The 12,639-nt window shown below is 46.8% G+C and overlaps 1 protein-coding gene across 1 annotated transcript in view; it reads right to left on the reverse strand.

Moving 5' to 3' along the window:
- LOC142289837 (uncharacterized) overlaps window positions 1-8,163 on the reverse strand; it is a 228,775-nt gene extending 220,612 nt beyond the window's left edge. Inside the window, exon 1 of the mRNA XM_075333771.1 lies at window positions 8,014-8,163. Within this exon, the coding sequence (XP_075189886.1) occupies window positions 8,014-8,034 (21 nt within the window). The 5' untranslated portion in view covers window positions 8,035-8,163. The remainder of the gene's footprint in view (window positions 1-8,013) is intronic.
- Window positions 8,164-12,639: the final 4,476 nt, after the last annotated feature.

Here is a 12,639-nt window from a genome sequence, read left to right on the forward strand (position 1 = left end):
GACCCCGCAATATGTCTCATCAGTACGATTACGGCAATACCAAACATGTCACGTTGTATTTATTAATTTAGTGGTAAAAAAAAGATCTGAAGTTTGCAAAAGTTTATGGACCTTTGTGATGGCTTATTTTTGTGGGGCGAGTTGATGTTTTAATTAAGTATTGATACCATTATGGGATAGATATGACGTTTTGATCACTTGTTAAAGCATTTTTTGTGTTATGGCAGTGACCAAATACACGTAATTTTGGCTTTCCTTAAAGGGAACCTGTCATCAGAAATTTAGCTTGAAACCTAAGAGTTTCCCCCTCTGCAACTCCTGGGCTGTATTCTAGCAGGTTCCTGTACTTTTTGTGGCCCCTTTTAAACCAAATTAAATACTTTATAAACTTGTACCTTTTGCTATGTAAATTTTGTAAATCGTCCATGGGGGCGGGCTCTCTGCTGACCGTTGCTGTTCCTCCAGCAGATTTACGTCGCCCCCCAAAGCTGAATTTCATATCTCAGGACGCCGCCCCTGGGCGCCCGTGGTCCCGCTCATGCGCTGTGCAACTGTAGCGGGACTGTGCACTGTGTGCACGTGTGACCGCTGGTGACGTTTTGCGCAGGCACGAGGTTATGGGCGGCTCTGTGAGTGTCATCAGCAAGTGCCGCCCATAACCTCGTGACCGCACTTTCCCCTCTTCCTCCAGCGTTCTGCGCAAGCGCTTGCTGGCCAGATGACCCGACGTCACCTCTTTCCCATCTTGCCCTGCTGCAGGGTAAGATGGGAAGGAGGTGACGTCGGGTCATTTGGCCAGCAAGCGCTTGCGCAGAACGCTGGAGGCAGTGGGGACAGCGCGTCCACGAGATTATGGGCGGGCACTTGCTATGCAATCACAGCGCCGCCGATAATCTCGTGCTTGTGACAAGTCACCAGCGATCCTGGCGTGGGCGGCACCTCGGGCGCAGTCGGTGGTGTCCTGATGGATGAAATGGAGCGTGGGGGGACGGCGTCAATGTGCAGGAGGGACAGCAACGGTCACCAGAGAGCCCGCCCCCATGGACGATTTACAAAATTTACATAGCAAAAGGTACAAGTTTATAAAGTATTTAATTTGGTTTAAAAGGGGGCACAAAAAGTACAGGAACCTGCTAGAATGCAGCCCAGGAGCTGCAGAGGGGGAAACTCTTAGGTTTCAAGCTAAATTTCTGATGACAGGTTCCTTTTAACCCCTTTACGACCGCCGATACGCCTTTTAACGGCGGCATATTAGGGTACTTTTTCCGATCCGCCGCTTTTTAACGGCGGTCGGAAAAAAGGGTCTGGCGCCCCCAGAGTCAGAAAATTTCCGGGGTCTCAGCTGCCGGGGGTAGCTGAGACCCTGGAGATCATGATTCGGGCCGGTTTTTCCGGTCCCCAGTCACGTGATGACCGGTATACACCGTATACCGATCATCAAGTTATAGTAAATGACCGCGCCGGTAAAAAATGATTTATCTCCCATCTGGCATGATCAAACATGCCAGATGGGAGAAATCTTTTTCCCGGTTCCCTCCGGTCCCCTCGGTATCCCCAAAGTGCCCCCCCCCGACCCCCAACCCCCTCCCGAAAATCCAAGATGGCCGCGCGCACCGCCGAGCACAGCAGCGCGCCGGCCGCATTTACACTGTTCCTATGGTTTCTGTCGTATGTGCCATAACACATACGACAGAAACCTGCTCCCCAGGCCCCGCCGGGTCCCCCCTACCCCCCCCTGGTGTTCCCCGGTGTCATACATACCTGTCGGAGCGCTGATCCCCCGCGGCCCCCTCCTCCGGCTCCTTCTCAGCAGACGCCGGTCACATGTGCCGAGCAGCTGTCAGCTTCCTGTGTTCAGAGACGCTGGCTGCTGCTCGCACACTGCAGCTGTGACCCGGGGAGAGTGGGTGCAGATTCTTTGCACCCACTCTCCTCAAATGGAGGGTCTGCCCTACTATAAAATGGGGGATACGTTCCCTGAACGTGTCCCCCATATTCTAGAAGGTCCAGAGTCGACGTGGGACGTCCAAATGGATTATAGTGGATTTTTTTTTTCTTTTCAATAAATTGGTCAATCAGGGAATGTTTTGGGGAGTGTTTTTTCAAATAATTTTTTTTTGTTGTCAATTTTTTTTTTTATTACTGTCAATTAGTTATGTCGGGTACCTGATAGACGCCGTGACATAACTAATTGCTGGGCTTGATGCCAGGTGACATTACACACCTGGTATCAACCCCATTCATTACCCCGTTAGCCAACGCACCAGGGCGCGGGATGAGCTGGGGCGAAGCGCCAGAATTGGCGCATCTAATGGATGCGCCACTTCTGGGGCGGCTGCGGCCTGCTATTTTTAGGCTGGGAAGAGTCCAATAACCATGGCTCTTCCCATCCTGAGAATACCAGACCCCAGCTGTCAGCTTCACCTTGGCTGGTGATCTAATTTGGGGGGACCCCACGTTTGGTTTTTTTTTTTAATTATTTATTTATAAATAATTAAAAAAAAAAAAAACAGCTTGGGGAGCCCTCCAAATTGATCACCAGACAAGATGAAGCTGTCAGCTGTGGTTTGCAGGCTACAGCTGTCTGCTTTACCCTAGCTGGCTATCAAAAATAAAGGGGACCCCACGTCATTTATTTTAATTCTTCTTTTTTTTTTTTTTTTTTTGGGCTAAATACAAGGCTAGGCATCCTTTAGTGTCACATGAAAGGCACTAAAGGGCGCCAGCTTAGAATATGAAGGGGGGTGGGACGTTATATATGTTTGACATCTATCCATTCATCCATTGTAGCATTTTACGCTGTGTGCCCACAATCAGGGTTTGCAACGTTTTGGGCGCAGAGTGTTTTCCCTGCGTCCATAACGCTGCGTTGTGCAGTAGAAGCACAGTGGCAGGATTTTTAGAAATCCCGTGCCCACTGTGTTTCTTTTCTCCGCAGCATAAACCGACCTGTGGCGCAGCTTCCCGAGCCTCAGCATGTCAATTTATGCTGTGGAGATGAGTGTTCTTTGCAGGTAGAATAGAACTAAAGTCCACAGCAGCCTGAACCCAAATCGTGGGCATGGGCAGCTGCGTTCTCCCGTGGACAACACTCACATTTCTGCAGGAGGCTGACACTGGGTACTAGACGCCGTGTCGCTGGATCATGGCCACATAGCCTAAAGGCTACTTTACACGCTGCGATATCGGTCCCGATATCGCTAGCGTGGGTACCCGCCCCCATCTGTTGTGCGACACGGGCAAATCGCTGCCCGTGCCGCACAACATCGCGCAGACGCGTCACACATACTTACCTGCCCGGCGACGTCGCTGTGACCGGCGAACCGCCTCCTTTCTAAGGGGGCGGTCCGTGTGGCGTCACAGTGACGTCACTGAGCGGCCGCCCAATAGAAGCGGAGGGGCGGAGATGAGTGGCCGGAACATCCCGCCCACCTCCTTCCTTCCTCATAGCGGCCGGGAGGCAGGTAAGGAGAGGTTCCTCGTTCCTGCGGCGTCACACATAGCGATGTGTGCTGCCGCAGGAGCGACGAAGTACATCGTTACTGCTGCAGTAACGATAATCGAGAATGGACCCCCATGTCACCGATGAGCGATTTTGCATGTTTTTGCAACGATGCAAAATCGCTCATCTGTGTCACACGCAACAGCATCGCTAATGCAGCCGGATGTGCGTCACCAATTCCGTGACCCTAACGACTCCGCATTAGCGAAGCCCCCTTAACAGTGAGAAATTTGTTGCTACAGCAACATTTTTGTGAAGTACCTGTGGATTCAAAATGCTTACTATACTCCTGAATAAAATCCTTGAGGGGTCCAGTTTCCAAAGTGAGGTCACTTGTGGGGGGTTTCTGATGTATAGGTGCCCAAGGGGCCCTGCTAATGTGACATGGTGCGTGCAATTTACTTCAACTTTTCCAAAATTCAAATGGTACTCCTTCCATTCCAAGCCCTCCCATTTATCCAAACAAAGGTTTTTGGCCACATGTGGGGTATCCCTGCGCTCACAAGAAATTAGATAACAACCTGTGGGGTACACGTTTTGTTGTTGCCTCTTGAAAAAGTGAAAAATGTGTCGCTAAATTAACATTTTTGTGAAAAAAATGAAAATTTCAATATGGCAACCTAAGCTTATCAAATTCTGTGAAGTATTCGTGGATTCAAAATGCTCAATATACACCTAGATTAAAGCCTTGAGGGGTCTTATTTCCAGAATGGGGTCACTTGTGGTGGACCTCCACTGCTTAGGCACCTCAGGGGCTCTCCTAATGCAACATGGCGTCCGCTATTGATTCCAGCCAATTTTGCAGTCAAATTGCACTCCTTCTCTTCTGAGCCCTGTAGTGTGCCCAAACAGTTGATTTCCACCACATACAAGATATCAACAAACTCAGGAGAAATTGCGCAATAAATTTCATGGTGATTTTTTTCCTGTTACCCTTGTGAAAAAAAAGCTACCTGGTTGAAGTAACAATTTTGTGGTAAAATTTTATTTTTTTATTTTCATGGCTCAACGTTATAAACTTCTGTAAAGCTCCTGGGGGTTCAGGGTACTCACCAAACATCTAGACAAATTCCTTGAGGGGCCTAGTTTCCAATATGGGGTCACTTGTGGTGTTTTTTTGCTGTTTACGTACCTTAGGGGTCCTCCAAATGCGACATGGTGCCCGCAATCTTTTTCAGCCAAATTTCCTTTCCAAAATTCAAATATTGCTCCTTCCGTTCCAAGCCCTCCCATTTCTCCAAACAAAGGTTTCAGACCACAAGTGAGGTATCACCGCGCTCATAAAAAAGTGGGTAACAAACATTGGGGTCAAATTTTTGGAATTACCTCTTGAAAAAGTGAAAAAATTGATGCTAAAGCAACATTTTTGAGAAAAAAATGAAAATTTTCAATGTGACAACGTAACGTTATCAAAATCTGTGAAGTACCTGTGGATCCAAAATGCTCACTATACCCCTAGATAGAAGCCTTAAGGGGTCTAGTTTCCAAAATGGTGTCACTTGTGAGGGGTTTCTGCTGTTTAGGTACCTTAGCGGACCTGTAAATGCAACATGGTGCCCGCAATCTATTTCAGCCAAATTTGCTTTCCAAAATTCAAATATTGCTCCTTCTGTTCCGAGCCCTCCCATTTGTCCAAACAAAGGTTTCTGACCACATGTGGGGTATTGGCGCGTTCATAAGAAAGTGGGTAACAAGTTTTGGGGTTCATTTTGTTGTGTTATTTCTTCTAAAAGTGAATAAATTTGGGGTAGAGCAACATTTTAGGTAAAATTTTATTTTTTGCTTTTTTTCATTCCACTTTTCTTTAGTTCCTGTGAAGCACCTGAAGGGTTAATAAACTTCTTGGATGTGGTTTTGAGTACTTTGAGGGGTGCTGTTTTGAGAATGGTGTCACTTTTGGGTATTTTCTGTCACCCAGGCCTCTCAAAGTCACTTCAAATGTGATGTGGTCCCTAAAAAAATGGTTTTGTGAATTTTGTTGAAAAAATGGGAAATTGCAGATGAACTTTGACCCCTTCTAACTTCCTAACCCCAAAACATTTTGTTTCAGAAATTGCACTAATGTAAAGTAGACATGTGGGAAATGTTATTTATTAACAGTTTTGTGTGACATAACTCTATTTTCAAAATTTTCATCAAATTTCCGATTTTTTTCACAAATAAAAGCAAAAAATATCGTTCTAAATTTATAACTATCATGAAGTACAATATGTCACGAAAAAACAATGTCAGAATCACTGGGATCCGTTGAAGCGTTCCAGAGTTATGACCTCATAAAGTGACACTGGTCAGAATTGCAAAAAATGGCCTGGGCATTAAGTACAAAACTGGCTTCGTCCTTAAGGGGTTAATAGAGATAAAGCTGTTTTTCTTTGTACCATTTTTGGGCACATAATATTTTTTTGATCGCTTTCTATTCCGATTTTTGAGATGACGGGAAGAAATAAATAGGATTCCTTTTATCTTATATATAATAAATGCCTTTATCTTATTACACATCTCATAGCTTCTATGACTGCCATTTACTACCTAAGTCCCAGTGCGCACACTGCGTTTTTTGCCGTAGATTTGCCACGGTTTTTGCTGCAGAATGGGTGCAGTTTTTCATAAAGTTCATGCAGTCTTGCCCCAGCAAAGTCTATGAGAAATCCAAAATACTGTGCGCACGTTGCTTTTTTTTCCCTAAAGGTTTTTCTGCAGAATTTCTGCAGAACAAAGACTGAGCATGTCACTTCTTTTCTGCGTTTTTCCCTGTATTGAGTGTTAAAAAACCGCAGGGACAATACCGCAGGCAAAAACGTGGTAAATCCGCAGCAAAACCTCAAGTGGTTTTGGTGCGGATTTTCCATGGGTAGGTGCGGTATTCTGCCAGAAGGTGCGTCTTTTGCTGGAGAAACAAATCCGCAGTGTGGATGGTAATAATTAACTCAGTTAATTATTGTAGGCTTCACATCAATTCCAGGGACACTGAGTGCACATGTGCTCCTGAACTGACCCACTTTCTCCCTGCCCACGACACCACGTGACCGCAGTGCGTTCCATGCCGTGCACTAGGGAGTACATACAGCTGGATCACGACCTGGATCCATGCACCGTCCCGGGCTGAGCGTCCCACGTGACTCTTATGTGTCACTACCCGATCGGCCGCTCCACACATTTAATGACCCCCTTGTCTCCTACCCTGATACGCCCCTGAAGAAGCTGGGTGAAACGCACGTCGGGGTGAAGGGACACAGAACACACACCCTTTCATCTGTATGAGCTAATTCCACAACTTCTTTTGTGCACTTTGGAAACGATAATACAATACTGGCACCTTATATTTATGGACTTCGCACCTTATACTGCACTAGTACCCAGTGATTTGAAAGTCTTTGTTTTGACTGATTGTCGTGTTTTATAGTAGGTTTGGGATCTTTTAAGTGTTTCTAAGGCTTCATATATTGTAGGTGATCATTCGTCACATGTACAGCATTGATCTGGGCAATAGTCACCATATACAGACTTTTGTATTTCTCTGCTCCTATGTGTCCGTCATTGTGAGGCAACGGCCGCCTTTTAAAGGGAACCTGTCACTGGTTTTTCGGCATATAAGCTGCGGCCACCACCAGTGGGCTCTTATATACAGCATTCTAACATGCTGTATATAAGAGCCCAGGCCGCTGTGTAGAACATAAAAAACACTTTATAATACTCACCTAAGGGGCGTTGCGATGGAGTTGGGCCATATGGGCGTCTCCGTTGTCCGGTGCCGCCTCTTTCGGCCAGCTTCGTCCTCCTTCAGTAGCCGGGGTGCATGACGTGTCCTACGTCATCCACACAGGCCGGTATTGAGGTTCTGCGCAGGGGCACTTTGATCTGACCTGAGCAGGGCAGATCTAAGTATTGTAGTGCGCCTGTGCGGGTGCGGCGAGTCTGTATGACGTAGGACGCTTCATGCACCCAGGCTTCAGAAAGAGGACGACGATGGCTGAAGGAGGCGGCGCCAGCACCGGAGACGCCCATATGGCCCAACTCCATTGCAGTGCGACCGTTAGGTGAGAATTATAAAGTGTTTTTTATGTTCTACACAGCGGCCAGGGCTCTTATATACAGCATGTTAGAATGCTGTATATAAGAGGCCACTGGTGGTGGCCGCAGCTTATATGCCGAAAAACCAGTGACAGCTTCCCTTTAATATCATTATTTTGATTAATAAACACATACACAATTTTTTATAATGCAACCTTGGAGTCACTTCCTTTTGGATAGGGATTACCATACACTCATGTGTATACATCACATAGGCTAGGAGTATAGAGTGTGGCCTCGGGTATATATAGTATACAGCACTGTGCATATACTAATACCACATACAGAGCACTCGCCCGACGCCGGGTCTAGACCTTCCATAACCCCTGCTTACAGAATGGAGGAAGTGCGCAGTAAGAAATGGAGGAGCACAGCCCTTCTCAGCACAGCCCTTCTCAGCACAGCCCTCCTCACCGCAGCCGCCCCGTCTTCTAACTTACCCTCCTCACGTTATCACACATCTTCGGTTTATGCGCAGTGACCGTCTACTGTGCACAGATAAGCGCAGATCCCGAGGAGAAGTCTCTGCCCCAGCGGTGGAGATGCTCTTATCACAGACGCCGTCGCAGTTTCCCGCCTCACTTGGCAGAGCAGGAACAACAGGAAGTAGCAGCTCAGAGTGTAGAATGGATGTGTACTTGTTAGGACCTCCCTGCAACGCCTCCATTCTACATAGTGGGGCCACTGAGGGGAGGCTCCTCCCAGTCCCTACAGCGCCGCCATTCTAGATAGATAGTGGAGCCTCTGAGGAGAGGAATACAGGCTGGAGAGAGGCTCATGTGTTCACAATGAGGAAGACCTATTTCAGGCCTCCATTCTACACACATAGTGGTGAGGGGAGCAGAGCTGCTGAGGGGAGGATCTCACAGCAGTCTCTGCAATGTACACAGCCAATTGGTGACTAAAATGGAGGAGATTCCAGGAGCTCATGGAGACTCCATTGTAGTCTACAGGCTGGAGAGAGGCTCATGTGTTCACAATGAGGAAGACATATTACAGGCCTCCATTCTACACACATAGTGGTGAGGAGAGTGGAGCTGCAATGTACACTGGACACGTTCTCCAAAATGGCCTATTTCACCCCGCTGTCTGGCTTTCCTTTGCACTTTGCACAGCACATCTTTTGGCTGCACAATCTACCACATCACATCGTGTTCGACAAAAGTGTTCAATTTATGTCCCTGTTCTGGACGGCCACCTGTAAGTTGCTAAATATCACCTTAGAAATGTGATTGAACAGCCATGTATTAACAAGTGAAATACTTTATTAAATAGGTGAAGTGACAGAGTGTTGCACAAACAAGCAGGGGGCACATTCCATAAGGTAAAAACAATGTTTGGATAACATCAGTGTTTAAATAGATAAACACAGTGTGATATACCCCAATGTATAACGCCAACCAGTCTTAACCATGTAATGAAAATTCACATAGGGAGAAATATAATCAAGGCAGAATAGTAATGGATAATTCCATGAGTAAGGCCTGTTTCACACGTCAGTGATTCTGGTACGTTTGTGCATTTTTTTAAACGTACCAGAATCACTGACATACACAGACCCATTATAATGAATGGGTCTGCTCACACATCAGTGATTTTTCACTGCACGTGTCTCCGTGCGGCATACCCGCGTGTCCGTGATTGCCGCACGGAGACATGTCCATTTTTTTCTGGCAGCACTGATGTCCCACGGACCATGCAGTGGTGTGGTCCGTGAAACACGTGCCAGAAAAAAACGTGCTTTTAAAATAAAAATCATTTTTACTCACCCAGCTCCAGCGATGTCCTCTGCAGCCTGTGCGGCTTGCTGCTTCTCAGCCGGCTCATTACTGTCGCGCATATTCATGATGCACGACACAGCCGACCCGGAAGCAGCTGCTGCGGGGGTCAGCGCCGGCCGGATGCTGCACCGCGGGAGCGATCAGCACCATGGAGAGCGGGAGCGCGCACAGGTGAATTCATCTCTAAGTGCAATCACAGGCCACGGAGAACGGAGCCCGGATTGCACTGAGACAACCCACGTGTGCCGTAATTCACGGGACATGTGCGTGTTTTACACGCCAGTGAAAAACAGTGTTTTTCACTGACGTGTGAAACGGGCCTTAAGGACAGAAATAAACTGAAAGCTCACCTATGTTAGACAAGGTTGGAAATTAGCAGGAATGGTGTCCAACCCAACGTCCGTTTCGGCTAGCGAGCCTTCGTCAGAGGCCCGTGTCATGAAGGGAGAGGGGAGTATAAAAAGGGGCATCACCCAATCAGGTCCCAGCGTGCAGAACTGTGACACATCCGTCGTCCCGGCAACGGGAATGCCACTCGCCCGCCATGTCATACCCCATGTAACCGCCCCTATCACATGACCACCATGGGACCATACAGATCACATGGCGATCACGCGACCAAGTATCACATGGAGCATAAAGATACAGCAGTACGATGGCGCACACGTACCAGGGCGGGAGACGCATGTGTACCGCACACCGGAAGCAAAAGGGAGCCAAACCAGATATAGAAAAACAGCCGCACTGAGGCTAAGCAAGGAACAGACGTAGATAGTATTTGAACAATAAAGCAAAGATACAACATCAAGACCTCTAATAGCAGAATATATGTATATAAGCAAAATTGCCTCCCCATATGGGGGAAAGATATAATTAGGGACACTTGTGTATAATGTAATTATAACACTGAAAATAATACAATCAGTGCATTAATACTAAAATGTATACTAAATATTAATAAATAGTAAAAAATAGCTAGTAGAAAATATATTATAAAATATTATAAAATAACTACATTGCCATAGGTAGAAAGATATAAATCCTAATAGCTGTCACACTCCCGGTGTCCCGGCACCGCCCCTTACCCACTGATCCGGTCATGCCATCACGGCACCGCTCCTTACTCACTGATCCAGTCTCACCGTCACGGCATCACTCCTTACCCACTGATCCGGTCCACGTGCCCACCGGTCACGGCTGCCGCTCCCGCTCGTGCTCTCCTGCATCCTGTTCCTGGTCTCTTGAGTCTGATTCTGATTCTTAGGCACATGCTTGTGTATAGGGCGGGGCCGCGCCCACTCACCTTGTCTTATAGGTCCAGCACTCCTGAAACAGGATATGGATGAGACAGGTGCAGAGTATATAAGACTCCCCTTTCCATGTGGGCGGCGCCTGATCAACGTGTTTCTGTAAGCTAGGTGTTCAGGTCTCCTAGTGCCTTGCCTCTCTCTAACCCTGTGTCTTCCACAGAGCCAGCCCTGCTACCTTAACCTGGTCCTGACTGCGGATTGCCCAGGAAGTCCTCCGGTGACTGTCGGCTGTGAATCCCATCATCTGCCTTCAGCCTGAACCTGTCTCCGATCCCCGACTTCACCTGGTGTCCTCTGCCCTCACGTCCAGCAGGATCCAGATCCCGCCTGATGTTTCTACCCGGTACCTGAACCTGGTCTCCGTCATCTGCATTGCCTCCAGGAACTCGGTGACTCTAGAGACATCTTTCTACCAGTCCCCTGAAGGACGCTGACCCAGTATCACTAGTGCTCCGGCTACCGTGCATCTAGGTCCTCTGGTGGGGTGATCGGACAGTCCCTGTACAGGGGTTAGCTCCGGGTTGCCTCATTGGAGGAGTCCGGTGCACGGCCCAGTGGATCCATCACCAGGACATAACAATAGCTATTCACAAATTATTGTGATCATGATATTCACCAGAAATTTTTAACACAAAATATTGAGAAAAAGAAGAAAAAGAAGAGTATGTACCAAAAAGAATAAGGAAAGAACAAAATAAATGTGAAAAATATCTATAATTTTTATTGGCAATTACAAAAATATATAGACATGAAAAAAATGTATGTGTTTAAAAACTTGGAAAAATGGATGGGTACAGAGAAAAAGGGCACGAGGTGTAATAAGCATATAAAAATGCAGGAAAAATATAGGTAGCATGCACAAAAACAATTGTGCAACCCTTGCAGATAAACAAGCTCAGAAGTTAAAAGGGACCTATATGTTAAAATATAAATAACCACTATCAAAAGATATAAAAGTGTACTGTGGATAAAAAGAGCAGATAAGGTCTTATCTGGTGGGATGTGACATACAACCAGGTAAATGTACTCACCTATATAAGTTGTGCCAGTCACAACTACTATACAGGCATGAAATGGCGTCTGCTGCAGCCCTGGAGAAAAGTATTGCAGAGATAGAGGGAAGAAACCGGGATTTGCCATGCTGACATCAATTGTCAAGTTGTTGATTAATTTTCTTTTATTCAATCAGATCTACATGTTTCGGAGGATGTATCCTCCTTCCTCAGGACAATTTTTCAGAAAAACAACTTTGCGTTTGATGTCAGTGCGACATATCCTGGTTTCTTCCCTCTATCTCTACAAGAAAGATAGACATATGAGAACCACCAATACGGGTTATAGATGAGTGCACATATTGACACAATGCATTAAATTGAAGGTCACAGCAGAGGTAAATGAATTACTTCAAAGTCTGGAAAAACCTCCAGAGTTAGACTACTAAAGTGCATAGTGCCAGCATTATATTTACCTCTGTATTAGGAGCTTGGTTAAGACTAGGGGGGAGTCCCAACGATCGTTTCGCTGCCTAGCAGCTTTTTCCCAAGGGTGACAATGTGAAAAGTGTAACCAGGGGGTTTAAATAGTACAGATAAGTCTGTTTGCTGCTGATTGCGGACACTAGGGCGCATGCTCCGACTGCCAATGACGAGCGGCGGGGGTAGGCGCAGCGCCACCATAAATGGCGCATGCGCAGCGCAGAAGCCGTCATTATGGCTTCCGTGCATGCACACACGGCCCAGGCGCAGAGACTCACTGCGGGAGGGAACGGACTTGGACTAAACAGTGCAAACATGAATATGAGCACAACAGAGTAAATAGCATATGGAACCAGCACTATTACAGGCGCCGTACATAGGATACATTATCACATTGCTCTACAGAATAACTAATTAATCTTTAATGCAGCAAATATGGAAATTCTTTATATGGTGTTTAAGGTAAAAAGGAGGGGGGCCAGTTTCACGAGTGGTAACTG

This window comes from Anomaloglossus baeobatrachus, chromosome 2 (assembly GCF_048569485.1).
Source record: "Anomaloglossus baeobatrachus isolate aAnoBae1 chromosome 2, aAnoBae1.hap1, whole genome shotgun sequence".
In the NCBI taxonomy this organism is placed as follows: Eukaryota; Metazoa; Chordata; class Amphibia; order Anura; family Aromobatidae; genus Anomaloglossus; species Anomaloglossus baeobatrachus.